Below are 27652 nucleotides of genomic sequence, written 5' to 3'. Positions count from 1 at the left end.
TGTAGGGCTCAAGTTTGCTTTTTATTTGCTTTTCTTTTTGAAACTGGCTGAGCCAGTCTGGGGGGAGAGAGAAGAGCAAGCTGCAGTGCCAGTGGAGAAATTGCTGTAGGTGTGAGAGAAGCCATGAGCTCCCTCAGGACACTGCTACCCAGGGCATGAGCTTTGCTTGAGAAATTGTGGCTTGGAACAAGGGTATGTGTCTTTGGGATGTGAAAGGCACTATGTGCTCTGAAAGCAGAAGCATGCCTCTGTTGCTGGGCATTAAGAATTAATTCAACTTCATTTCAGCACTCCCTCAGCCTGATTCTGGATGTTTCACAAGAGAGAGACAACAAAAGAAGCTTTAAAAGAGAGAGACTGCCACACCCCAGGGAATTCCCTTCTCTGACACATGCTGAGCTTTCTGGGGAGTCTGCAGCTGCCTGTGTGCACTGCAGCTTTTGCCAGCAAAGTCTCTGGATCCTGGGTCCTGACACAACTCACAAGGTTATCACTTCATTGATGGTAAGAAATTTTGATCCATGCCCTCCAGATTTACTGCCCCCAAATCAAAACCATTTGCTGTAGTAATGAGGGGTGATTGGCTTGAGTGGTCCTAATCCATGTCAGAATTACTTTGAAAGGTTTGGGAGCATATAGGGATAATTTTGAGCAGCCAAAGAAATCCATTAATTTGATTAAAAAGCCTACAAATGCACTGAGTTTGTTTCACTGAGGATTTCCAACCACCTTATTGGATTTTTTTTTTCCCCCTGGTAAAGGCTGAATTTAAATAAGAATCCCAGTGGTCTAAAAAGAAATCCAATGAGTCATACACAAATCTGTTCTAATGAGATACACTGATAACCCCATCTTGTGGCACTACAGTTTATTTTCAACAGCAGTAAACCGGCCATAAATCTATAGATTGACAGCACATTAAGTCTTCCTTTCCCATGATATTGTTTTTGTTTTCCTCCCTCTCTGCTTGAGATAAACACCAGCCACCAGGTCCCATGAGCTGTGCTGACCTAGATGTTGAGCTGCTAGGTTGAGTCAATAATCCATTTTGGACTCATTTAATGAAACCAGATTCTTGTCCACCGGAGCCAAACACTGCACAGTGGCAATGGCAAACTGTTTTTAAGGGTCTGTAAGCATTATATATTTCCTTCAACTGCTTTGTCTTCTGTGGTAGTTTTAGGCTACGCCTTTAATTTTTTTCACAAATCTTGAACAGAAAGCAGTAAAATGTAGTACTTCTTTCTGCTTTGTCCTGGTTTCCTACTTCATGCTGTTGTCCACCTGGGCACTCATCTATGTTGAGTGTGTCTATGCACAGTCATAATTCAGATACCTGCATATTTTATTCCTTTCTCCTTTGGTATCTGGCTGAACAAAGGAGGCAGCACTTGGTGTCTGCAGTACATTGTGTATCACTAACGAGGCCACCAACTACTTTTCCTGCTTTTCCTTCTGCACCTCTTACAACTCTTCAGTTTCTCTTGTGGGCCTCACAAGTGCATTTGCTGTGTCAGTCACATTGCATAAGCAGTTGTCTTGTTTCTGTGTGTGAAGGAAGTTGTTCCTGAGAGGCATGGTGTCTCTTGGATTCTCTACTTGGTGCCTAAAAAGCTTCAGGATTATCTGGTAAGAAAAGAGGTTGAATTCTCTGAAATGGAGAAACAGAAAGCAAGAGGGAGAAAAAAAAAAAAGGGGCAAAACCCCCCATATCTAGAAGGTGTGCTGCAGGGTTTCTCTCTAGTTTTCCTTTATTAATGAATAAGAACCCAACCAGTTTGTAGGAGGACCAGATTCAGACTTAGAGTCTTGAATAGCTGATGGAGATCTCTGTGACAGAAAGATGTCACTGCTTCCTCCTGTAATCAGCTAGTCCATAGCTCCAGTCCAGATGGGCCTGTAGTTGCCAGTCTGGGGGTGTTTAGCCTGGAGAGGAGGAGGCTCAGGGGAGACCTTATTGCTCTCTACAACTACCTGAAGGGAGGTTGCAGCCAGGTGTGGGTTGGTCTCCTCTCCCAGGCAACCAGCAACAGAACAAGAGGACACAGTCTCACGCTGTGCAGGGGGAAGTTTAGGCTTGATCTTAGAAAGAAGTTCTTCCCAGACAGAGAGCTTGCCCATTGGAATGTGCTGCCCAAGGAGGTGGTGGGGTCATAGTCCCCAGAGGTGCTTAAGAAAAGCCTGGATGAGGCACTTAGTGCCATGGTCTGGTTGATCAAATAGGGTTGGGTGATTGGTTGGACTGGATGATCTTGGAGGTCTCTCCCAACCTGGCTGATTCTGTGATTCTGTGCCACATTTCAGTTCTGTGCTGGTCACAAGTAGCTTTGCCTTCTGTACGCTGGGTAAGTCCCCAAGGTAAGCACAACATGTTGTGATCTTCTCCCTCTGGCACCGTATTCAGTGGGAGGAGGCTATGCTGTCACCCCTCACCTGTGTCTGTAGCCCTCTGAAAATCTATCTGTAATACATAGAGAGCTGTAGATAATTTGACTTTTTATCCTTTCCTCTCTTATTGCTAGAGAGCCTGAATGAAACCCTGAGTCTTGTATGTACCTCTATGGGTATTGCTGAAGACAAAACTTAAGTGGCTACTTCTGATGTGTGTAACTACTTTTTTTTCCATTAATTTATGTATTTTCTGGTAGATATTATTCTCTGAATATCTTCTTAAAATGCCTCTCAAGGAATTACATTCTCTGTCACACTATCTAGTATACTTTCTTTTTATTTTTTATTTTTATAAAGTGCAGTCTTAATACTTTGTCTTATTTGAAATGTGACAGCTTGAATGAATTCCTTCCTGGAAAATGTCAGCTTTTAGTTGTCTGACAGTTCTTCTGGAAATCAAAGCACAAATGTAGAGAGAATTAGTGTTGACAACTATAATGATAAATCGATCATCTGGCTTGACCAGTTGTAGCTCAGAGAAATGTAATCTTTGCTATCAAGGAAGAATTACATCTCTGGTGTCCTGTGAGAGAATGAAGATGGAGATGATTGAAGTCTAGGATTTAGCTAGGCTTGCAAGGAAAGTGCCTCATTAAGAAATTCTGACAGCCTCCCTCCTGACATGTGAAGTCATGCTGCTGTGGCACTCCAGAAGCTAACAAGGAAGTTTGTTCTAATTAGAGTGGAGCAAGAAATGGGAGGCTGGGGATGGATTTCTCTATATGGTAAAGCATACCTTGGTTAAACAAAGGTGTTTTTCACAGGAGTCTTGATCTTCCAGTCAGATTGGGACACAGAGACCTCCTCCTCCCCACATTAGGCTGCAGGGCCATTCCTGGGTGACTTGAAATTATGTGCCATGTTTAAGTCAAAAGAAGTTGCTGTCTCCTCAATGCCATTGCAGCAGTGTTTGGCTCAGGTGGCCTTCTGTTTAAATATTAACCTTTTGGCTCAGTGGCTTTTCAAACTTGGGAGCTCACTTTTAGGAATTAATTTTTATGGAACAGGCTATGTGCACTAAAAGTGTAACTTCTTTAATTACTTGTAATGTTAATGTCTGATTTATGTTAACTGCTTGATGGAGCGGTCCAGCCCTGAAAACCATTGTGTTTAATAAGTCTGGGGTAGCCTCCCTCAGTGACAGAAGGAGAGGACGCAGTCTCAAGCTGTGCCAGGGGAGGTTTAGGCTGGATGTTAGGAAGAAATTCTTCCCAGAAAGAGAGATTGGCCATTGGGATGTGCTGCCCAGGGAGGTGGTGGAGTCACCGTCCCTGGAGGTGTTTAAAATAAGACTGGATGAGGAACTTAGTTGATTAGGTGGTGCTGGGTGATAGGTTGGACTTGATGATCTTGAAGATCTTTCCCAACCTGGTTAATTCTGTGATTCTGTAATATTTCTGGGTTTGGCAACTGCACTTTACATGAGCCCAGGCAGGGACCCAGCAAAAGCCAGAAAGTACATAAGCAGCTCCTTAAAATCTCCATCAGCTATTTAGCTGGATCAGTATCTCACAGAACAGAGGATTATTAAATGTCTTTTCTCCCAGACAGCAGAGTGTTGGTTATACACAGAGAAGTGATTTGGCTGGCAGCTTGGGAGGTAAACTCTCATTAAGCCATGGGCTTTGAGAAGACTCCTTGATAGTGTTTCTGCAGCAACTGCCAGTGCTAATTTTGTGAGTGCCTTCCAGCTCTTTTTAAGATCCTTTTGGTGGTGCAGCACAGATTAAATGTGCAGCTCCAATGTGTTGTTATGAAATGCCTTTTAAAATTCTGTCGACAGCCTCTGGTGTAGGAACTTCACCATCTGCTGCAATCTGAAAGGATAAGAGGGAAAAAAACATATAGCTGGTGCAAATCCAGGCAAACCATGCCGAGGAGGAGCTCTTCCCATGGCTGCTAAACCATGGACTAGACAAATGTTTTAGTCAAGGTGTCAGTCTGTGGGGTGTAACATCCCTTTCCAGTTTGGGAAGTGCTTTTGGGTATCATGTAGAATTATTTAGAATCATAGAATTGTCAGGGTTGGAAGGAACCTCAAGGATCATCCTTGGTGAGGGTGTCAAGGGTGAAACCAAACCATTTCTAGTGCAAACTTCTGGTTTTCCAAATTCTGTGAGTATTTCTTCTCTCATTCTAGATTCTTTCTTTTTCTTTTCTTTTTTTATTTCTCTGAATTAGGGGAAAAAAAAACAACAAAGAAGAGAAATTTTGCTGAGGTATTTTCAGATTAGGAGCACAAAGCCCATCTAAGTGAATAACTGCACATTGTTTTTTCTCACTAGTATGTTGCCATGCACATTGTTTTCCCCAGGTGTGGTTCACCTGTGCTCTGGCTTATCAGTTTCAATTAACTGTAATGGAGTTGCAAAATCTGAATTGTGGGCACAGAACTGATTGCTCAAAACTCTGCCTTACAGCACACAACAGATGAAGTTAAATATCTCTTCCTTAATTAGAGATGCAGGTGGTAGATGTTCTTTTATTTGTCTGGCCAGACCTTAGAGAAGAGCACTAAGCACCCAGCGAAGTCTAGCACCACATACACATGCAGCCACCTTCTATGGGCTCTGGTCCCTAACTGTGAAGATGTGAAGCAAGGTCATCTATCTCCCCTGAGTTCTGGTTCTCCACAAGAACTGATGCAGCCTGTGCTGAAACTGTCAGTCTTGTCTCTTCCCACTTTCTGTGGGAATAAGAAATTGCTCTGTCCAGTCATTTGTAATAGAATCACAGAATCAAGCAGGTTGGAAGAGACCTCCAAGATCATCAAGTCCAACCAATCACCCAACCCTATCTAATCAACCAGACCATGGCACTAAGTGCCTCATCCAGGCTTTCCTTAAACACCTCCAGAGACGCTGACCCCACCACCTCCCTGGGCAGCCCATTCCAATGGCCAATCTCTCTTTCTGGGAAGAACTTCTTTCTAAGATCAAGCTTAAACTTCTTCCTGCACAGCTTGAGACTGTGTCCTCTTGTTCTGTTGCTGGTTGCCTGGGAGAATAGACCAACCCGCACCTGGCTACAACCTCCCTTCAGAGATCAACAAGGTCACCCCTGAGCCTCCTCTTCTCCAGGCTAAACACCCCCAGCTCCCTCAGCCTCTCCCCACAGGGCTTGTGCTCCAGACCCTTCACCAGCTTTGTTGCCCTAGGTCAATGCTGTATGATCGAGCAAAAACAGAGTTGTGATTTCTGTTTTATTTCATCATTGCCAGACCATTTCCATCCTTACTTCTCTGTGAGCAGGCTAAGCCCACAATCTCAACATTGTTCCCAGAGATTCTCCCTGTTTGGTGCTAAGCTCCTGCAAAACAGCCATGTGTTGCTACCTAGCATCAGTACTGCGCTGTCAAGTGGTGATGAAGTGAAGTAGCTATCTGACTGTTTCACACTGTCAGACAGCAAGGTATCAAGTCAACAGCTAGCCTTTGTTGGGTGCAGCACTTCGATTGCAGCCATCTTGTGCTTCCAACTGTAAATATTAATGGTACAAGGTAGACCTTTATTGGCTGCGTACTACTTGCCTTAGCACAATGCTTGACACTGTCATGTTACTTAGCTAATTAAATTCCTTGATGAAAATGTTGTCTGCTTTTATTCTACTAGCTTTCTTTTTCTTTTTTTTTTTTTCCTTTCCTTTTTCTTTTTTTCCTAGTAGAAAGTTGATTAGAGACAAGAAACATCATTGTCGTGGTAGAGCCATGACATGGCCCAATACAAACCCAGACAGGCCTTAAGATGTCTAGACTAGGTCCCTTTCTCTCCCCTCCTTCCTGCAGAAAGACAGGGCAACGTGGGAAAAAGAAAGGGGACAGGACTCCTCCCTATCTGGTAAATAAGTTGTTTATCTGGGGTGAGAGCGCACGTAAGCTGACCACTTGAACTGATGCTAGTGCAAACAGATTGAGTGGTTTCGTATATCAGGGCAGCTTATCCTTTTGGGTTTGGTTTGGCTTGGTTTTGGGGGTGTGTGTGTGATAAAAATTAGCAGTTTAGAGTAATAGAACCATAGAATTGTTAGGGTTGGAAGGGACCTCAAGGATCATTTGGATCCAACCCTCCTACCATGGGCAGGGACACCTCACACTAGATCAGGTTGCTCACAGCCACATCCAGCCTGGCCTTCAAAACCTCCAGGGATGAGGCTTCCAACACCTCCCTGGGCAACCTGTACCAGTGTCTCAGCATCCTCATGGTGAAAAACTTCTTCCTAACACGCAATCTGAATCTACCCATTTCTATTTTTGTTCCATTCCCCTAGTCCTATCACTCCCTGACACCCTAAAAAGTCCCTCCCAGCTTTCTTGTAGCCCCCTTCAGATACTGGAAGGCCACAAGAAGGAATCCTCGAAGATTTCTCTTCTCCAGACTGAACGACCCCAACTCTCTCAATCTGTCTTCATAGGTGAGGTGCTCCAGCCCTCTGATCATCCTTGTGGCTCTTCCCTGTCACTGGTGTTGTGATATTTTCTACATAAATATCCAGATTTGGAAAAAAAAGAAAAAAATGAGCCAGCTGAGCACAGCTTCATTTCATTTTTCAGTGGAAAACAAATACCAAACTGATAACAAAAGGCTTTCCAATACTTGCAGAAAAATAATTCTCTTTCCAGTTCTCTTTTAAGAAGTGGAATCATGTAAAATTTTGGCATTGCTAAAATTTCTGGCATTAGCAGTAGCCAGAAATACCAGAATTACCAAAATGCTCTTGCATTCTTTTGTGATTGGAGTCACTCTTTACCATGAGATCACAGTTAGACCTTTTTATCTAGGGAGATGTATGTACTTGTTCTTATTCTTAAACAAATAAATAAAAACAACAATAACAAACCAAACCCAAAACAAACTTACTCCAAACCCCCAGAGATAAAAACAACAAACCCCCACCCCCTACAAACCAACCAACCAAAAAAAACCCCATAAATAAAAAAAAAAAATAAAGCAAAAAAGAAAAAAAGTGGAGCATTATTTTCATATTTCTGGTGCTAAAACTTGCTGTATGATTTCAAGATAGAAAAAAGTGGATGAAATAGAGAAGAGATTAAGTCTCGTGAGCCATATGAGAAAAAGAGATGCAACATTTAGGCTCTGAACAACGCAGCCCTGGAGTGCATGAATGTGTTCTAAAGTGAGCAGTGACTGAAGTAAATGCCCATGTGATGTGAATGTGAGTCTCCAGGGAAAACATCAGAAGGTGAGAAAAAGGAAAACAATGCCATTGCCACATAAAGGATGGTGTACAGACACAGTGTGTTAGGCTGCTTGTTCAGTGTGCTCTGTGAGCACCACACTTGCGCCGCTGCCTCTGCTGCAGAGTGTTATGCTGTCATGTGTCATCTGGGTCCCCTTTTCTGCATATATTCATCATGCACATTAAATATTCAACTGCTTTTCACTGATGCATGCAGTAATGCTGGCCTCATGAGGAGCTTTCTTGTCTTTCCCAGCTAAGACATGTCTGATAACCTTATTGCCTTTTCATCCTAATGTTCTTGTACCTCATGTCCTGACACGGATTCTTGCAAGATCCTTTTAGAAGTTTTAGTTAAATCCCGTGTTTTGAATGCAGGCTAATAGAATCTTGCAAAGGGGCTGTTCTGCTCTGGAAAAATACAAACCCAACTGTGAAATGGCATTGTGACATTTCCAATGACTTCCAGAACCGAGCTACTCATTTTGCAAATCTAAAGATGTTTCTTCTTACTCCACATTCAACCTGGCACAGGAATAAAGCCAGGCTCTCTCTGGCTCCTACCATCAACAGTAAGGATTCTGCCATGATGGGTGATCTACAGCCATGCACATGATGTGAGCACAAATACATTCCAGCTTTTCCCTGGCTCGGTTATGCTGACTCTGCTAGGCTAATAAAAACCAGTAAAATGCAATAATATTATTTCAATAGCACATGGTCAGGCTGTAATGAGTTTACCTGTGATGTACACCTCTAGTCTCCAAATAGCTGACAAGTTAGGTTTTCTCAAAGTAAGGTCCTCCAGAGAATAAATCAGAAGTACCATGGCATACCCTTCACGCTTCCAGCAGCAGCCTTACAGAATGTACCTTATATAGACCAGATTGCTTATTTCCTTCCCCCAGTCTGTTCCAGGAACATCAAGCAAGGCGATAGGTGAGGGTTGGCTTCTGGTTGTTGATAGCACTCCTCACCCATGGCTTGCTCCCCACCTGGGAAAGAAAGCCAGCAGGAACTTGTCCTGGGCTGGCTATGCTGACCAAGGTTGCTGCAGGCTGAGGGCATCAGTTTTGAAGAGGGGTTCAGTCCTCTCTCTTTTGGTCCTCGTGTACTGCTGGCTTCAGGAGGATTTCAGAGTATGTAAACGAATGATTGGATATCGCTCTGATTTCATGAGGTTATTGTGAGGCAAGGACCTCAAACACAGTGGAGTTTACTACACAGGACAGGGAAATTCAGAAAAATGGTTTCATTTGGAAAATATTTAGCTGTTTGTGTTTGTCTTTCTTAACAGGCTGCAAGAACCCTGAAGAAGACAAAAATCACAGATGTGCTCACTCACTAAGACATCAGCCTGGTGCTACCTAGTGGCTGGAGCCAATCTTGCTGCCTGGAGTCATGCCACACCACATGAGGGGAACCTCTCAGGAGTGGAGGAGCTGACCTCCATGTACATCTCTGTTCACTCTCTGCAGGCTGACAGCTGGGATAAGCTTTTCAGTGACCCAAGGCACCCACAGCTCCCTGGCTGGTGCTGTGGAGGAGCATTAGGTGAGTGCTTGTCTGAAAATCAGGCTGGTAGTCCTTCTCAGTTTCACTTTCTTCTACGTTTTAGCACACTCCTGAGGCTGGCAGCTGACTATCATTGTCTTAATGTTGCTAATACTGAGCATTCAAGCTTACACTAAGAAGAAAATAATATTATTTTGCCTTAAAATAATTATATTTGAATATGAAAAATATTTTTTAAAATCTCTGTGTTGTGTTTTTGACTTTCTATGGCTCCTAAAGTCTTGTCTAAGCTTAGAGGGGCTAGCAAGTAATCTGCTTTCATGGAGGCTGAAATTTATGTGTTGGAGCTCAGCCTTCCAGGGCAGAATCATTTGTTCAGATTGAAGGTTTTGACAGTGTCCCTACCCTTGTTTCACAACTTAACAATCTCTGAAGTATGGAAGTGTCCTAAATATCATCTGCAGTCAGAGTGTAAATTCAGGATAAAGACAAATCAATACTGATGACAAAGACAACAAAATTCTTTCACCTAATACTTCCCCTTACAGGTAAATTTCTTCCTTAGAATTTTTTGTTTCTGTTTTGGGTTTGTTGGGGTTTTTTTTGAGCTTGAAGAAGAAGGATACTAATGCTACTCTTACACTCCACCTCCTGATATTTGAGAAGTTTTCTTCAGAAAAGAGGAGGTGAAACAGGACAGGACAAGGGGCAATGTGTGGAAGTTAGGGCATAGGAAGTTTCATGTAAATATGAGGAAAGATTTTTTCACTGTGAGAGTGATGGAGCACTGGAACAGGCTGCCCAGGGGGTTTGTGGAGTCTCCCTCTCTGGAGATATTCGAAACTCGCCTGGATGTGTTCCTGTGTAATCTGTGGTACGTGATCCTGCTCTGGCAGGGGGGATTGGACTAGATGATCTTTCAGGATCCCTTCCAGCCCCTAACATTCTGTGATTCTGTGAAACATTGTTGGTTTTTTTCTTTTCAAATAATATCCTAAAACTCTTCTAAATAGTTTTATATCAACTCAAGATGTAAACTGATGAGAAGTACTGGCTCAGAACTGCAGAACTGGTGAGAACTAACCTGCATGACTGTATTTGCCATTGTAGTGCTCTGTAGGTTTTGAAAGTAAAATGTTCTTCATGTTTCTGTGTCTAACAGCAAGACAGAGGAACACAAGAGTGAGACAAACAAATAAAGCCACAGTGAGACTGGTGGTGGTGGGGGAAACAGTGTAGTTGTTACATTCCTGATGCCCACATCTTTTAGTCAAATGATAATTATTCCTTAACAGCCTTGCAAGTATGAATATGCAAATAGCTGTGGGATGCATTATTCATGAATCACTAGGCATTAATTATTGTAATTAAGTATCATTTGCTGCATTCATATTACTAGCTCTTGCAGTTAATGAATATATTAGCTAAGTGCCGTAGAGCAGGCGAGCAAAATTCTGTGTGTCTGTGCCATGGAAGCCTGAGAGAGTTTGGTTGAATTTAGAATCAATATTGAACATATCTTACATGCTTATCAGTGTATTTTTAATGACCTTAAACGTGAATTGTAACCTCCAGTGCATGATGCTTGTCCTCTCACCCAGGAGGATGGAGCAGTACCAGCTAGAAGAGGATATGAAAGCAGCAGTGGTGCACAACAGAGCACATAGCAGTAGCCACCTTAAGCAGAATCTTAATTCAGGGGCATGAAATTCACCCCCACTTTTTCAAGATTCGTGTATGTTCACTTGTACAAAAGGAGATGGTGTGCTTTGTGAGGGAGTGCTGTACCAAGGGTGCAGCTGATGATAATGCTTAAGAACAATTTCCAAGTACAGACTGATCTGTGGGCCTGGCAGGGCAGGGAAGTGCCTGCCTCTTGCTAGCACAAGCACAGCACTAGGAGGGTGTGCTCTTGAGTCCAGTGGGACCTCAGGGCACTTTTGGGACCACACAGGATCAGAGGAACCTAGTGGTGGGAAGGGGCCTCTAGAGATCATCAAGTCCAACCTCCCTGACAGAGCAGGGCCATAGAATCCAGCACAGGTCACACAGGAACACATCCAGATGGTGCTGGAAAGGCTCCAGAGAAGGAGACTCCACAGGCTCCCTGGGCAGCCTGTTCCAGTGCTCTGTGACCCTCACAGTGAAGAAGTTCCTCCTCATGTTGAAGTGGAACCTCCTGTGCTGTGGACACAAAGTCCTTCTGGGACACAAAGTACTATGAACAATCAGACTCTGCTTTGTGGTCTTTGGCCTTTTGGATTTTTTCTTTTTACTCTCTGGACATATGTTTCAGGTAATAGTAACCTAAGTAACATACAAAGAAAGCTTGCTGGAGTACTTTTGTTCCCTTTTTTTTATTTTTTTTAGGCTATTGTTCTTAGAACCAGGCTTTGTGGTTCTTATAACCAGGCTTTGTAGTTCTCAGAAATTTTTAATATTTTTTTATTGCAGAGAAAAGTTTCCTTATTTTGGGTGGAGATTTGTTAACTCAGGACATAAACATCTAAATTCAAGTGCTAAAAGTTAACAGATACAAGCGTCCTCTCAGCTGAACTTCTCTCTATCAGGCCAGGAAAAATATTTGCAATGAAAGAATGAAACCTGATTTCATCACTGCCAGTTGGAAGCAGATTTTTTTCCTATTTTTAGTTTCAACAACATGCTGTAGGCATGTGCACTCAGTAAACTGAGTATTGGATCTAGTTGTGGTTTGTTTTTTTTTTTTAATTACATATTCTGGGAGTAAGAGAAATCAATTAAGCATGCAACATTATGGATATTGTCAAATTCACAAACACATGGCCCTTTTGTGGTTTAGAGACAGGGGTAGGATGCTGCCAGCAGACTCCAGATTGAATTAGAGCACCTGCAGAGGAGGGTTACTCAGAGCCCATTTTTAAGGGTCAGAAGTAGGAGCTGTGGTCAGCAATGCAAATCTGCCATTCCCCTTGTACACTTCCTCAGTGAAATACCTCCCATGTGCTTGCCAAACACGTTAAAGAACCCTCTTTGATTCACCCCACAGCTGATGCCAATCCCTTTGCCCTCTCCCTTACAGTACTTACATCACTGCTGTCTTTCTCATCTTTTCTGAAATCTAATTCTACCTCAAGCCCCAGCACTGTTACTTCTAATTGCCCATATTTCTGAATGACAGCCACTGGCATCTGAAGGGCAGTTTGAATCATAATATAAAAACACAGAGGGATTTATTACAGATAACATCAATATTCAGCATCACAATCCATACCTCCAAAAATCATGACCTTACTTATTTTTCTTCTCCCACTTGCATGTCTGGTACCCCCCTCTAATTCTGAGCACATTGAGGTGGTGGGTTTCTTCTCAACACCCAAAGTGGAGTGATCCTTATCTTAGCTCACCAGGGTGTTTGTGTTATACATAAAAAATCAGCTGAGAGTTTGTGTTGCAAATAAAAATCAAATGTCAAAACATTTGCAATAAGATCACCAGACTGGAGCTGCATAAAGATCTTGCTGTTACACTTTAATCTTAAATGTGAGGGGGCCTTTTCACCCCCTCACATTCTAAAAAATCTTATCAATTTGATATCAATCAAAACAAATTTAAAAAATTGTGCTTAGTGTCATTATTCATCCAGGTGGTTTTTCATCTTTACTTCTGTAGCTGTTTCCCTTTAAATTTCTGCATATATAATCCAGCAAGTTGCTTTAATTAATCTGGCTTTGGTTTCCTTAATTTTTTTTTTTTACCCTTTAAAACTAGAAATACTAAGGTGTGTGTGGGATAGGTCTAGCCTATGGGCTCAGTGGAAAGAGATGAGCCATCAAAATGCCAGTAGAGACCTCACAACACTTGATGGTCTTCTACATACTGAGAGTACATAAGGAGGAACCAATTGATAAAAGTCACTTTAATGCACATGGATAAGCTCCCTTCCTCTCTGTATTGTTGCTCCAGAGGTTTCTTTGTTCCGTTGTGCTCTGTAAGGTACCAAGAGCTAGCCAGCAGCTCTTGATGCAGTATTGCAGCTGGAGTGGCTGAGCTACTTTGCTGGGGAGCACCTGCCTGGCCCTGCACTGTCAGTGCTCCTGCAGAATGCAGAGGGAAGACACAGCCTTAGTTTTTGTGTGGTGTACCTGTACAATGCAAAATGTTTGAAAAACATGGCACACACAAAACAAATGAAGAGAGTCATTAGTAGAAAATGAGGAGCAGACATAAAGAGACAAAGGCAGAAGAAGGTTTATTTTATGTATAAAGTAGGTAGGAAAGTTATGTACATGTGTACAATGTAGTTGAGAATACAGAATTACAAAGAGGAAAGAAGCAGCATTTCTGAAGTCAGGAGATGTTTCATGATGGCAAGGCATTAGAGGAAGGAAAGAATTCAATTACAGATATGTGTCCAGTAAAAGAAAGTGAAATGGTGCTCTGCTAATGTGTTCTAAATTAATAATTTGCATGATGCTGTAAATCCATATAACCCCCATATTTAATATTGTTTGTACACTCTTACAGCAAGGTTCTAGCACTGAAGAGAAAGACTTCTGGAATCTCTATGCAGATTTATTCTTTGGGCTTTTTGGTATTATGCATATAGCTACAGTATGTCAGACATACTATTGCTACATCCATTGCTCTCTAGCTTTCTTTAATATTGATACCAAGATCAACTTTTTGCCTATTGTAGCGTATCTTGTCCTGTATATTCTGTAAAGAGCATAAAAGGTCAATTTACTTCTATGGGAGCTGAAAAAAAACCCAAAACCAAATGACTGTCACGGTTTGACATGGGTGCCATTCAGAAACCACAGAGTACAGGCCTCCAGAAGTTACATAGATCCAGGAGGTGGACAGGAAATTGTTTGTTATTTCATTCCCAGCATGCCTGCACCTAGCCTTTATAAGGGGGCAGCACAAGCTCTTCCTTCCCCCTTTTTACTTTTCCCCTTTCCCCCCTTTCTCCGCTCCCTGTTCCCTTCCTGACGCAGGATCCCTTGTCTCCTGTTTTGTAATGGGGGAGGATTTTTTGCCTTGGGTGACCTGCTAGCAGCCTGGGATGAGCTGAATTTTAAGCTGTGTCATTTTGGGGCCTGGTGGGGGCTGCAATTTGCAGGGAGGTTATGGGGGGGCTGGATTTTCAGCCTGGTTTGGTGGTGGTTTTGTAGAAATTTTGGGCTATAGATTTCTGTGTACTTAATGCAGGAGTGCCACTAATTCCAAGGGGTGTGAGTGTCAGCATATTGCATATTATCTAGTTGTCCAGAAATACCCAACGTGATTTCACAAACCTGAGACCTCACTGCCAAAGAAACGGCATTGCACGTGGTATGTGATGCAAAGGTAGTGACCACCTCTAAGATGGAATGGTTAAATTAGGCTTATTGAAGGCAGTGAATCTCTGCCACTCATTGCAGGGAGGTTTGAATGCCACCCTCAGTAAATCCTGTCATTCTTGTTAAGATGCATTGCCTGTTGGTGAGTCCTTCTGCTGCCCACTGGCAGTGTGGATGAGGTGAAACACTCTGGTGGAGGTGGAATGAAACACTATTTAAGACCTGCTAGCACTTGTTCTAAAATTAAATGAAGGAACGAAACCGGGTCCAAAGCGATCCATAGAAAATTGTTCAAAGAAATATAAAACAAGTTTTAAAACTCTGATGTTTATATTGCTTTGCTAAGCTGTTTGGTCAAGGCATCTTCTGCTGCGTGAAAGTACAAAAGTTTAAAGACCGCTTAATAGTCTTCCTGTTCGCCCCACTCAACGGCTGGATCATCATCCATTCGTAGAATAAGATAGGAGAGAAGCTGAAAGAGATTCTGCCACAAGAGTAAAGATACAAAAAAGGAGAGGTCGCTTACATCTATCTCACAGCGGTCTCCAGCATAGTTCACATCACAGAGGCAGTGGAACCTGTTGAGTAGGTTCTGGCAGAGGCCTCCATTCAGACATGGGTCGGAGCTGCACTCATCAATGTCCTTTTCACACCTAGAGGAAAGACTACAGACAGTAAGCATCTGCAATCACAGACCAAAGGCATCACGCAGGCACCTTTTTAACTCAGAAGCCTCTAGGGAAGGGAGAGGAAGCTGTGCTGTTTGAAATCTGTGATGTGCTCCCACACGTGCTTATGATTTTAGTAACTACCACACTCAGCGCCTGAACTCCACAGAATCACAGAATCAACCAGGTTGGAAAAGACCTCAGAGATCATCAAGTCCAGCCTATTACCTAATACCTAACACATTCTGACAACTAAACCATGGCTCCAAGTGCCACATCCAAGCTTTTTTTGAACACTTCCAGGGACAGTGACTCCACCACCTCCCTGGGCAGCACATTCCACTGGCCAATTACTCTTTCTGTGACGAACTTTCTCCTCACCTCAAGCTTAAACTTCTTCCTGCACAGCTTGAGACTGTGTCCTCTTGTTCTGTCACTGGTTGCCTGGGAGAAGAGACCAACCCCCACCTGTCTACAACCTCCTTTCAGGTAATTGTAGAGAGCAATAAGGTCTTCCCTGAGCCTCCTCTTCCTGCATTCTTTTCAAATACAGGTGGTTAAGAGAGGAAATTCATCTCTGTAAAGCATTTCATGGTTAACAAAGCTTAGCACTGTGAAGTCAAAGTTTGTGTATGATTTTAGAGCTAGACCTGGCACAGGTCCTGCTGACAGTTTGCTAATCTGTTTTCGATGCTCACAAAGCTGAGGGCATGTGTTACTTCTTAGTAGTCTGGATGTGAAGTCAGACAAATGCCTGTTCTTCCTGGCTGAGAGCTCCTGGGAGTATTCACCTGTCTAGGGTTCTTACTCAATTTGAAATGCCAGTGGGTCCCAGCAGGATCTCCTGTCAGGTCTCTCTGACAGGATCCCCAAGAAGAGTAAGAGTGGTGTAAAACAGGGCAAGATTAAATATCTATTGCTGAAGGTTTTAGAGTTAATTACAGAATCACAGAAACATTCCAGTAGGAAAAGACCCTCAGGATCACCAAATCCAACCCAGAACCCTACTCTGCAAGGTTCACCCCAAACCATATCCCCAAGCACCACATCCAAATCACCTTTAAAACACATCTGGGGTTGGTGACTCAACCCCCTCCCTGGGCAGCACATTCCAATGCCTGACCACTCTTTCCCTGAAAATTTTTTTCCTAATGTCCAGCCTAAACCTACCCAGTCTCAGCTTGAGGCTGTTCCCTCTTGTTCTAAATTCTGATGATGAAGGATGTTTAAGTTCTCATAATTTCTCATTAAACATTCATGAGGAATGTGTGAGATTGCCTGAAGACTAGTGATGATTTGGTGAACTTCTGCTGTGACAATGTTCCCCTTTTAATTCCCTGCTCTTTTTTTTTTTTTTTTCCCCAAATAATGCTTCATGGTGAATCCCAGTTTTTCCTGATTAAAACCCCAGGTTTAGTCTTGAAGGTGAATCCCAGTTTTTCCTGATTAAAACCCCAGGTTTAGTCTTGAAGGAGAATGGGAGGCAATCCCTCTGAATTAGAAGGGATTGCTTTGTTCAATCATACTCATAACCATGCAATGCATTTTAGTGCTAGGTTAAAGAGGAGCAGCTCTTTATACAAACAATGTTATCTGATTTTCTTTATTTGTCTCTAAAAATGTTTCAACAATTTCAGTACTAAATTACGTTAATATACTTCAAAAAAGCTAAATTATTTATCCAATGTATAAAAATTGTATAGCTATGAACTTACCTATCCAAATAAATAATACATTAAAAAAAGAAAAAAAAAAAAAGAGAGCAACAACTCCCTAAATCTTCCAGGCAACTTCCATTTTTTTCAGGAACAGTTAAAATCCTGTCTCACTTAGGTAATTTTGGAAATCCCAGCCTGAACTGAATGAAAAAAAATGCTTTCAAGAGACAGTTGTTTCTCCTTTTATGAAGCTCGGTCTTGTGATGGTTTTGAGACTGTCTTTTTAATTTTTCTTCTCACAAAGCTGGAGCAGAGAAAGTGAAAGAATGTACATAAATCACTATTGGGTGTAAGAAAGCAAAATAACGATTATTCTAAACACTTCCATTGGGGAGAGAGAAATGTTTAAGAATCACTACTAAAAACCAGGTTGAGCAGTCGGGCAGTCTCGCAGTCCGTCTTCTCTCAGTCTGCCTGCTTCTTCTCTCTCCTGGCTGAAGATAACACACGTACTGACCTTGACAAGCTAAGTCTAACAACCTCTCTCTGCTTCTTGGCTTTCTTCCCTTTTGCCTGCTCTGGGAGGGGGGAGGAAAAGAAGCATGCCTTCCCCCCTCTTTTAGGGGACCCAAGGGACTTGGTTGTGCTTTTCTGTTGATTGTACATGTTTGTAAATGTTGTGAATAGTGTGTAGTTGTACATATTCGTTGCATTTCATCATAGATTGTAGTTTTGCCTGTAAAATACAACTTCATTTGCTTCCAGACTGAGCTAGCCTGGTTATTGTCACTGTGGGAGGGGGATTTCAGTTCTCACACTGTCACAGGTCTTTTCATATCTCCCTTTCCACCTGTTGTTGAGTTCATTGGGTGGGTTTTTTGGGGGGGGGGGATGTTTGTGATCCCAAGTCAACCAGTTGACATAGAAAGATTCTGTTTTCTCTATACTGTGCTCTTGGAAAGATGAAATATTGTCTTAAAGGAAAATGTCTCTTTTATCCATCTAATACATAAATATACTAAGAGATTTGCTTTTGATTTTATTATTAAGTGATGCATTTGAATTTTTTCTGAAGGAAAAAAAAAAAGAGTTGCATTTTCTCATTTGCTATAGTAAGATCTGCAAGCATGGAAGTACTGCTGGTTTATGGTTTGGCAGCCTGGAGGAAAAGAGGATAAATACTCAATTTTAGACCTTTAGGAAGAATGCCTTGCTGTGATGATAGCCAAAGTGCAGCATGCTTGGTACAAGGCTGCTGTTCAATACAAGAATCCTGGGAACCGTAAAATAGAGATTATTGCCAGCCAGTGGGAGGGATGTAAGGAAGGCTCTTTCCCAAAGCTGTAGTTAGCAGGTTGCCTGGCAGGGGAAGGAAGAAGGAAAAAGTGCTTTCCTTATACCCTGAAGTCCTAACAAACATACACACCAAAGAAGCGTCCAAGAATATGCTTTTAAAAATAGATTTGATTTGATTTTTCCACTTTTTTTTTTTTTTTAATATTGTGTGGTGAGTTGAACAGTGCAGTGCAGACATGTCTGCCAACTGCATTGTGCACTGAGTGGGTGGAAAGTTTCAGTTCATCCATATTTAATAGCCTGCTGCACTGTTTCCACAAAATCCATGGGCTAATAAATTTTTGAGAGAACGAAAACCTCTTGTTGAAAACTTCTTTGTGTTTGCATAGCTCGATCCTGCTGAACTTTTGAATGTTGTCCTCTAATATAATGCCAATTTCACTAAGAGCACATATGATATTTCCTTTCTCACTATCCCAACAGGTGCCCTTACCTACTCAGGCTATATTTTGACCAGGACAAGGGCACCTAATGCCCTCAGGCTGTGCAGCCTCCCTGCTCCAGAGCTGTTTGTAAAACATTATCAAATGGTGAGTGTGAATTGTGACAATATGTGAAAAGAAGGCTCTGAGGTGACCTTATTGTGGCCTTTCAGTATCTGAAGGGGGTCTACAAGAAAGCTGGGGAGGGACTTTTTAGGATATCAGGTAGTGACAGGACTAGGGGGAATGGAATAAAGCTGGAAGTGGGGAGACTCAGGCTGGACGTGAGGAAGAAGTTCTTCCCCATGAGAGTGGTGAGACCCTAGAATGAGTTGCCCAGGGAGGTGGTTGAGGCCCCATCCCTGGAGGTGTTTAAGGCCAGGCTGGATGAGGCTCTGGCCAGCCTGATCTAGTGTGAGGTGTCCCTGCCCATGGCAGAGGGGTTGGAACTAGATGATCCTTGAGGTCCCTTCCAACCCTCTATTGGGTTTGGATTCTATGATTCTATGAAGATATAAATTTCACTCTGAAGAAGGCCTTTCTGTTTCAAACTGAGCTGTAAGCATTTCCTAACTACTGCCAAAAATAATAATTCAGTTTCCATGCTTCAGAGTCCAGTAAGAAAGCAGCAAGCTACAATACCAGCAGGTATTTCACCTCAATCATCCCTGTGAAAGGGTAGGTTGTGTAGTCACAACACACATGTGTGACAATGAAACAGCTTTGCATGTTCATGTGTCACTGTATTGTAGCTGATTTTCACACGTGAGCAGGGCATCGGAGTTTCTGCTTCACAGCAATGGGAAGTTAACGGTTGTGCCTTGTCCTGTGCAAACCTGCCATGGAAGCTGAAAGCACAGGCACACAGAAGCAAGTCCACGATGCTGGGGTTAGATTTGTTATCTAAGCAAAACTGCTACACCTTGAGCAGGGCCCTCAAAGTTGCTCTAGCAAGGAACTGCTGAACTTATAAAACTGGGTTTGATGGATAGATTACAAAAAACTGGCTTGATGACCACACCCACAGAGTGGCTGTCAATGGCTCCATGTCCAAGTGGAAGCCAGTGACAAGTGGAGTCCCTCAGGGATCAGTGCTGGGACCAGTTTTGTTCAACATCTTTGCTGGCATCATGGACAGTGACATTGAGTACACCCTCAGCAAGTTTATTGATGGCACCAAGCTGTGTGGTCCAGCAGACATGCTGGAGGGAAGGGATCCATCCAGAGGGACCTGGACAGGCTGCAGAGCTGGATCCAAGCTGACTTCATGAGGTCCTACACCTGGGTTGGGGCAATCCCAAACACTGATATAGGCTGGGCAGGGATTGGCTTGAGAACAGCCCTGAAGAAAGGGATGTGGGGGTGCTGGTGGATGAGAAGCTCAACATGAGCCAGCAGTGTGCACTTTGCAGCCTGGAAAGCCAATCATATCCTGGATCACATCAAGAGAAGCATAGCCAGCAGGTCGAGGGAGGTGATTCTCCTCCTCTACTCTGCTCTGGTGAGACCCCACCTGGAGTATTGCATCCATTTCTGGAGCCTCTATTACAAGGAGGATCTGGAGGTGCTGGAACATGTCCAGAGAAGAGCCACAAGGATGATCAGAGGGCTGGAGCACCTCTACTATGAGGACAGACTGAGAGAGTTGGGGCTGTTCAGTCTGGAGAAGAAAAGACTCCGAGGAGACCTTCTTGTGGCCTTCCAGTATCTGAAGGGGGCTGCAAGAAAGCTGGGGAGGGACTTTTTAGGGTGTCAGGTAGTGACAGGACTGGGGGGAATGGAGCAAAACTAGAAATGGGTAGATTCAGATTGGATGTTAAGAAAAAGTTTTTCCCCATGAGGGTGGTGAGACACTGGAACAGGTTGCCCAGGGAGGTGGTGGAAGTCTCATCCCTGGAGGTTTTGAAGGCCAGGCTGGATATGGCTCTGGGCAACCTGCTGTAGTGTGAGCTGTCCCTGCCCATGGCAGGAGGATTTGAACTAGATGACCCTTGAGGTTCCTTCCAACCCTAACAATTCTATGATTCTATGATTCAATGAACTGCTTTGTCTGCATTCCTTGCAGGAGAGCCCTGTGGCTGTTACCCTCTGGAACACCTTCTGTAAAAATTGCTACATGAAGCTCTACCAGATGAAGCATCTCACCGTTCTCCAGCAAATCCTGGCAGGCAGACACATGTCAACTCTTTCCCGAGGTCAGTACAGTTGCCATAGTTGAAACATGTGAGGTTTCTCTCCTCATTCCCACAAACTGTATATGGTAATCTTCTGGATCTGGGTAAATAAGAAGGCAATGGCAGTTATTTGCACTTTCTGGATGTCTTTTGCATTCTCAGCTTTTCATTTGACTCTAGGCCACTTGGTTTAGTGGAAAATATTTAGATGTGACTTGCAAAACTGTTATTTGAATGCAGAATATAGCACTGTTAGTTCCCAAATAGGGGGAGCAGGGATCCTGCTGGCAAATACTCCTCGACACCAATGGGAAAGTCATTACAATTTACCCATAAATGAACACACTGCTTCAGGGGCTGCACACACTTAGTGCCTTCCTGATTTCCTCTTTGGAAAGGAAACTCCACATCTATCTACACTGACACACATGGTGCCCAGGGTACTTGGGGTGCTCACATTTAGTGGTTGGTAGCAACTCAACCCAGAGCAGGGGAGTGATGCTGTTACTGCCTGGGGCAGCAGAAACTGAGGTTTAAGACTCACAAAATGTGGTTTGCTTAATTTTTTTAAGACTGTGGTTGGGCAGCATGGAGATTGCCTGTTTGCATCCTTCAAGTTGCAGCAGACTGAGTTTCTTGGAGTGGAGAAAAGAGAAGGATTTTGTCTTCTCTGAGAGCAGCAGGACATGCTCAGAAGTGAGAAGTTTATGGTGTGCAGAGAAGGGGGAGGCCAGAGAAGAGCCTGAAGCCTTTACAGGGAAGTGTCTGAAAAGAGTAAGAAACAGGCATGTGAGGAGTCTCAGGACTGATGGAAAGGGTAGGCTGGCTGGTGTGTGCAGCCACCAGGACTGGTGGGTTGAGAGAGCAAGCTTGGAGGACTCACCTAGAAAAGATTCTGCGGGTGGGGAGAAGCCCTCATATGGTTATTTTCTCTTACCCACCACATCTGAAATTCTCTGCTTCGAGTCTAGAGCTCTGTTGCTCTAATCAAGCATGATTTTAGACATTCCAAACCCTTAAATTATTTTCTTTTCTAAAAATTTAAACACATTTATCTCCAAGCTCTGGTGGAATTGCTATCCTGTCATCAGAGAGCTTGGAGTACTCAGGCTGGCAGCAGAGCTGGGCAGCAGAGCTATTACCTTGTTCCTTGTCTCCTTGCCTCATCAGTCTCTGCCTGAGCTGCCAGATCTCCACTGCCTCCATCCACATCTAATTGTTCTGTGCAGCTTTCTGTGCTGCAGACTCTATAAATTAACACATACATCTATGATTAATGTATAGATAGATGCATAACATCTGTGCTTCAAATGGAGGCATCAGTGACATAATAACACTTCAAAAGAGAACTGACAATGTCTTATGGGTCTGCCTTGTTCATTGTACCTGCAAAATCTTCCGGTGAAGTTAGCAGCACACAGGCAAGAGTATCCATTAATGCCATCCACACAGGTGGCCCCATTTGCACACTGGTGGCCACGGCAGTTGTCTATGTCCTCTTCACAGTTTGCCCCTGTGTAACCAGGTTCACAGCTGCACTCGTAGGAGGTGATCCCATCAGTGCAGTTCCCATGAATGCAGGGGGCTGAAGAGCACTCATCAATGTTGACTTCGCAGTGGGTGCCAGTCCACCCTTTGGCGCATACGCAGCGGTAGGAAGTGTAGAAGTCTTCACATATCCCCTCATGCAGGCAGGGATCTGAGCTGCAGAAATCCACCTGCAAACAGCCAGTAAGAGCAGGGTTTGCAGATATTTTGAGAAATTGCTCCTCTTGAGGTTTTTTAGTAGGGATGTCAGCGCTTTCGAAGTACGAGAGGTAAATGCCACTGATCTCTATGGTGCTCAGACATCCTCGCAGGCCATCTAGGCTGTCAAAAGCCTTGTCAGCCACGTGGATGTCTGTCTCTTCTCTTAAAAAGTTGAGGCTTCCTGCGGCAGTTGTGCTAGTTGCAGTGTCTCTCTCGTCATCTATATCAAGATGCCACCTAGAGAACTGGGAGAGGGGCTCCACCATGGAGACCATCACTCGGTGCCATTTCCCATCGCTCACAGGCAGCGAACTGGCAAGGGTCAGCTTGTAAAAGCTGTTGCCGCTTTGTAATTGAAAGTGTAATTTGGAGTTGTGGATACTGATGGTGACAAACTCTGGCTCCTTCTCTGCGTACAGCAGGATCACGTCGGTGTCCCTAGTTCGAAAGCCAAACAGGATATTGGTGAGGTCTCTGCTGATTTTCCCGTTGCTTCTGTAAAATACCGCACTGCTCCGGCCGCTAAACACTGCGTTAGCAAGACCTGTGCAAAGATAACAATTGAGAAACCAGGCCAGCTTTAAACCAACAGGGATGGAACAACAGCTCCTCACTGCCCCACGATCCCTATCTTGCAAGCCCTTTCTGGGGTTGCTGAAACACAGGCTCACAAGCAGAAGGGAACTCCGGAGACCATAGAATCATAGAATCAGTCAGGTTTTGAAGGGACCACAAGGATCATCTAGTTCCAACCCTCCTGCCATGGGCAGGGACACCTCACACTAGATCAGGCTGGCCAGAGCCTCATCCAGCCTGGCCTTAAACACCTCCAGGGATGGGGCCTCAACCACCTCCCTGGGCAACCCGCTCCAGTGTCTCACCACTCTCATGGGGAAGAACTTCTTCCTTACATCCAGCTTTGTTCCATTCCCCCTAGTCCTGTCACTACCTGATATCCTAAAAAGTCCCTCCCTAGCTTTCTTATAAGCCCCCTTCAGATACTGGAAAGCCACAAGAAGGTCTCCTTGGAGCCTTCTCTTCTCCAGACTGAACAGCCCCAACTCCTTCAGTCTGTCCTCATAACAGAGGTGCTCCAGCCCTCTGATCATCCTTGTGGCCCTTCTCTGGACACGTTCCAGCATGTCCATACCCCTCTTGTAATAGAGGCTCCAGAACTGGATGCAGTACTCCAGGTGGGGTCTCACCAGAGCAGAGTAGAGGGGTAGAATCACTTCCCTCAACCTGCTGGCCACGCTTCTCCTGATACAGTCCAGGATCTGGTTGGCTTTCTGGGCTGCAAGTGCTCACTGACAGCTCATGTTGAGCTTCTCATCCACCAGCACCCCCAAGTCCCTCTCATTGAGTCCAACCTCCCTGCCAGAGCAGGACCATAGAATCTAACGGAGGTCACACAGGAATGCATCCAGATGGGTCTTGAAAGTCTCCAGAGAAGGAGACCCCACAAGCTCTTTGGGGAGCCTGTTCCAGTGCTCCGTGACCCTCATAGTAAAGAAGTTCCTTCTCCTGTTGAGGTGGAACCTCCTGTGATGCAGTTTATATCCATTGCCCCAGATTTCCCCAGTGTCTCTCTTATTCTTGTCTGTTTCTGATTGCTATAGAAATTACAGGGCAGTGCCAGCACCAGCTATATCCACTCAAAGTGTGCCCCCTTGCATCATCTTGAGTTACCATTCTAGAGATGCAGTTCTGTGTTAGGGTTATCTCTTTTTCTCCCCTTTTAGACAAAGAGAAGCAGGTGGTCATAATGGAATGCAACTCAAACCTGAGGCTGAAGGAGTATTTCAAAATAAGATATATATTGGTCATTTTAGGAATGGGTTCTTTACTATGAGGTTGATGGAACACTGGAACACGGTGCCCAGGGAGGTGGCTGGGGCCCCATCCCAGAAGATATTCAGTGGGGCTTGACAGGGCTCTGAGCAACCTGATCTAGTTGAAGATGCCCCTGCTGTGACTGCAGAGGGGGTTGGACTAGATGACCTTCAGAGGTCCCTTCCAACCCAGATCATTCTATGATTTTATGTTCATTCCCTACCTACAGGCAGCTACTTATTCTCCATGAGAGATCTGAATGGGGTAAACACTTGTTCTCAGTTCCTATTTTCTTAGGTAAGGCACTGAGGTTTTAGAAAGTATTTGCCTTGATCCCAATTTACTCTCACTGATGTAGAAAGAGTTAATGTAATTGAAGTCACCTGAGAGAAAGCCCCTTCAAAATCAAGGTAAGAAGAGTCATGCCTGTGACGTCTGAAACCAGCTTCTCCTGCTGTGTACACGCTGCCAGAGCCCTGCTGGCAGCACCAAGACTGTGCTGGTAGGCCTGGAAGAGCAGCAGAGTACTTGTTTGTGCTGCTGTGAGTGAAAATTGATGGGCAAGATTGTGGCAGTTTTATGGACATCTTCACAAAGGTATTTGACATCTTTCATTAGCATGGTTTCTACTTAAATGCACTAAGTTGATGGGCTGTAAATTTGCACGTTCTGAGATTTATGAGTATTATAGGCAGTGAAGAGGGACAGGAAGGAATGTCTACTCTCTGTACTTCAAACAAATGTCAGCTTTGTGAGATCCAAGATGAGGTGGGTTTCTGAACTAACTCTGGGTCAGTAAACCTTGAAGAAAAGAACCCCTAGGAGACCCAGTACAAATTTGTGAGCTGTATATCCTGATACTAAGGCAGCTGAGGTGTAACTGCATTGCCTGGCATGGCAAATGTGGTGTATCACAGAAATGAAAAAGTTTCATCAGTGGAAATCGTAGGAAAACACGAGAGTCATATATTTTAAACATTACTTCTGATTTTTTTAAATTTCTTGCAAAGCTGAGTTTTTCTAAACTCACAAAGCTGAAATATTCCTGTAGAACTCCTATTAAGTCCTGAGCACAGCAAGCTATCTGGATGTGCTTTTACCCTCAGCTGTGACACTGGTGATGCAGTTCTGCTGTTTGTTACTTGATCCTACCCAAACTGGCTTCCTCAGGGGCTTGCTAATCACAGCTATCTAGGTGGAACCATAGCCACAGCCTCTGGAAAACAGCTCTTTTCCTTCTCTAGCTTAAAATGGTGTCCAGAGCATAAGATAGCAGGTTGGAAGAGAATTCAGTGGCCAGTGAAACTCTTCTTGTTTCATTGCTCTGTGTGGAAAAACAAGAAGGCTGTGCTGTGTCTAGGAAAACAGCTAGTTAAAAATACAGCTCTATTGTGCAGGAATAGCTGAACATCCAACAGGGAAACTCCCTCCCATTGCCTCCTAAAGCAGAACAGAAGTGAAAAGGTCATCTAACAGTGTGAATGACCCTGAGTTCAGCAAAAGAAGCAGTTCAGATACTCTCCACCTCTCTCTGTGTGAGTTTATATTCTACTGTAATACGCAATAGTAAAGTCTGTAAGAGAACACATTTTAATGTTATCATTAAAGAGCTCTATTAGAGAAGGGGCAATTATTTTAATTTTAATTATAAATTTTAGCAGGTGCTGCAATGCTGATTCTAACACTCTCAACAAAAACCAGCATCATATCGGTCTGTCAGCAAAATGTCTGTCGTAGAAATCTTTTGGTGACTGACCTCATTCCTAAGAGTCAGCCATTCTAACAGCTTCCATCAGGCTCTGTGTGTAGTTATCTTCCTTCACAGCAATGTTAGGGCTTTCTTTGATGGCAAGAAGGAAAAAAACCAATATTGCTTCAAAATTCTTACTTGCCTTATAAATTCCAGCCCAGGTTGGGGAGGAGAAGGAAAGCGGAGGAAAGAGATATGCAGAGTGGCTAAGTGTTGTAAGACAGCTAATGGTCATCAATATTCACAGAATCACAGAATTAACCAGGTCGGAAAAGACCTTCAAGCTCATCCAGTCCAACCTATCACCCAACACCATCTAATCAACTAAACCATGGCACTAAGTTCCTCATCCAGTCTTATTTTAAACACTTCCAGGGATGGTGACTCCACCACCTCCTGGGTAGCCCATTCCAACAGCCAATCTCTCTTTCTAGGAAGAATTTCTTCCTAGCATCCAGCCTAAACCTTCCCTGGCACAGCTTGAGACTGTGTCCTCTCCTTCTGTCACTGGTTGCCTGGGAGAAGAGACCAACCCCCACCTGGCTACAGCCTCCCTTCAGGTAGTTGTAGACGGCAATGAGGTCTCCCCTGAGCCTCTTCTTCTCCAGGCTAAACACCCCCAGCTCCCTCAGCTGCTCGTCATAGGGCTTGTATTCAAATAGACTCTTTGGCATGTAGGTGCTTCTTACAAAGATACTTGTTGGATAACTGTACTGCTGGTGGTAAGGTGATTCCTTCAAGGATATTTAACGTTTAAGACAATCAAATGATGCAATTTATGTCATGTAGCTTGTCTCTTCAGGAGGATGGAGAACATCCCAATGTTAATCCAACACTGGGTATCTTCTTATCTGTTTGCAGTATAAGTCTGAGGAATATGCTCTCACTCTGGCAGTGTACTGATCTAAAGTACAATCTGAAGAAGTCGGAAGCAAAAGTCCTGTAAACATTGGTGTCTGTATCAGGGGGTCTGGTTGATAATTTCTGGGTTGGGTAGAACACATTTCCCACTACTGTTACTTGCAATTGACATGATTCTTATTTTAATGCAGAAATAACATTTGAAGTAACTTTAAAGGCAGAGAATATTGAGGTTTAGGGAAATGCTGATGAAAATTTCTGTTTCTAGTCTGCAAAGATGATAGGAATAATTGAAATGTACCTACATTCAAATCCTTGGTGCACCAGCTGGCATTGTGCTTCGTGAGGACAGGGCCCAAGCTCACACCACTTTACCTCCTCACATGCCTTCCCTGCTGTGTTAGGGGGGCACGTGCAAGTGAAGTCATCCCAGATTGAATAGCACACACCACCATTGTGACAAGGTTTAGACTATGGGGAAAGAGAAGAGATGACCTCAGTATAAATGAAAGCCGTCAGACTCCCGACTCAGTATAGGGGACTGTTTGGCAGAAAGGCCAATTCTGTTTATTTCAGATGGAAAGTGACAAACACTGGTACTATGGCAGCACAGCATGCTCAATAATTGATGAAACCCTGTATTTCAACCTTAGAACCCAGTATTTCAACCTTAAAATATTTTAATTCTCCACTAT

At 43.7% G+C, this 27652-nt stretch overlaps 1 protein-coding gene across 1 annotated transcript in view; it reads right to left on the bottom strand.

Moving 5' to 3' along the window:
• Window positions 1–27652, bottom strand: part of CRB1 (crumbs cell polarity complex component 1) — a 128199-nt gene that overhangs the window by 5640 nt on the left and 94907 nt on the right. Inside the window, 8 exon segments of the mRNA XM_054384203.1 lie at window positions 8161–8245; window positions 11767–11795; window positions 11797–11867; window positions 14949–14970; window positions 15013–15151; window positions 20736–20864; window positions 22151–23057; window positions 27263–27428. Of these exon segments, the coding sequence (XP_054240178.1) occupies window positions 8161–8245; window positions 11767–11795; window positions 11797–11867; window positions 14949–14970; window positions 15013–15151; window positions 20736–20864; window positions 22151–23057; window positions 27263–27428 (1548 nt within the window).

Source organism: Indicator indicator, chromosome 10, assembly GCF_027791375.1.
Source record: "Indicator indicator isolate 239-I01 chromosome 10, UM_Iind_1.1, whole genome shotgun sequence".
NCBI lineage: Eukaryota > Metazoa > Chordata > Aves > Piciformes > Indicatoridae > Indicator > Indicator indicator.
Note: the sequence above shows the minus strand (reverse complement) of the source record. Positions and strands in the feature narration are given on the sequence as shown.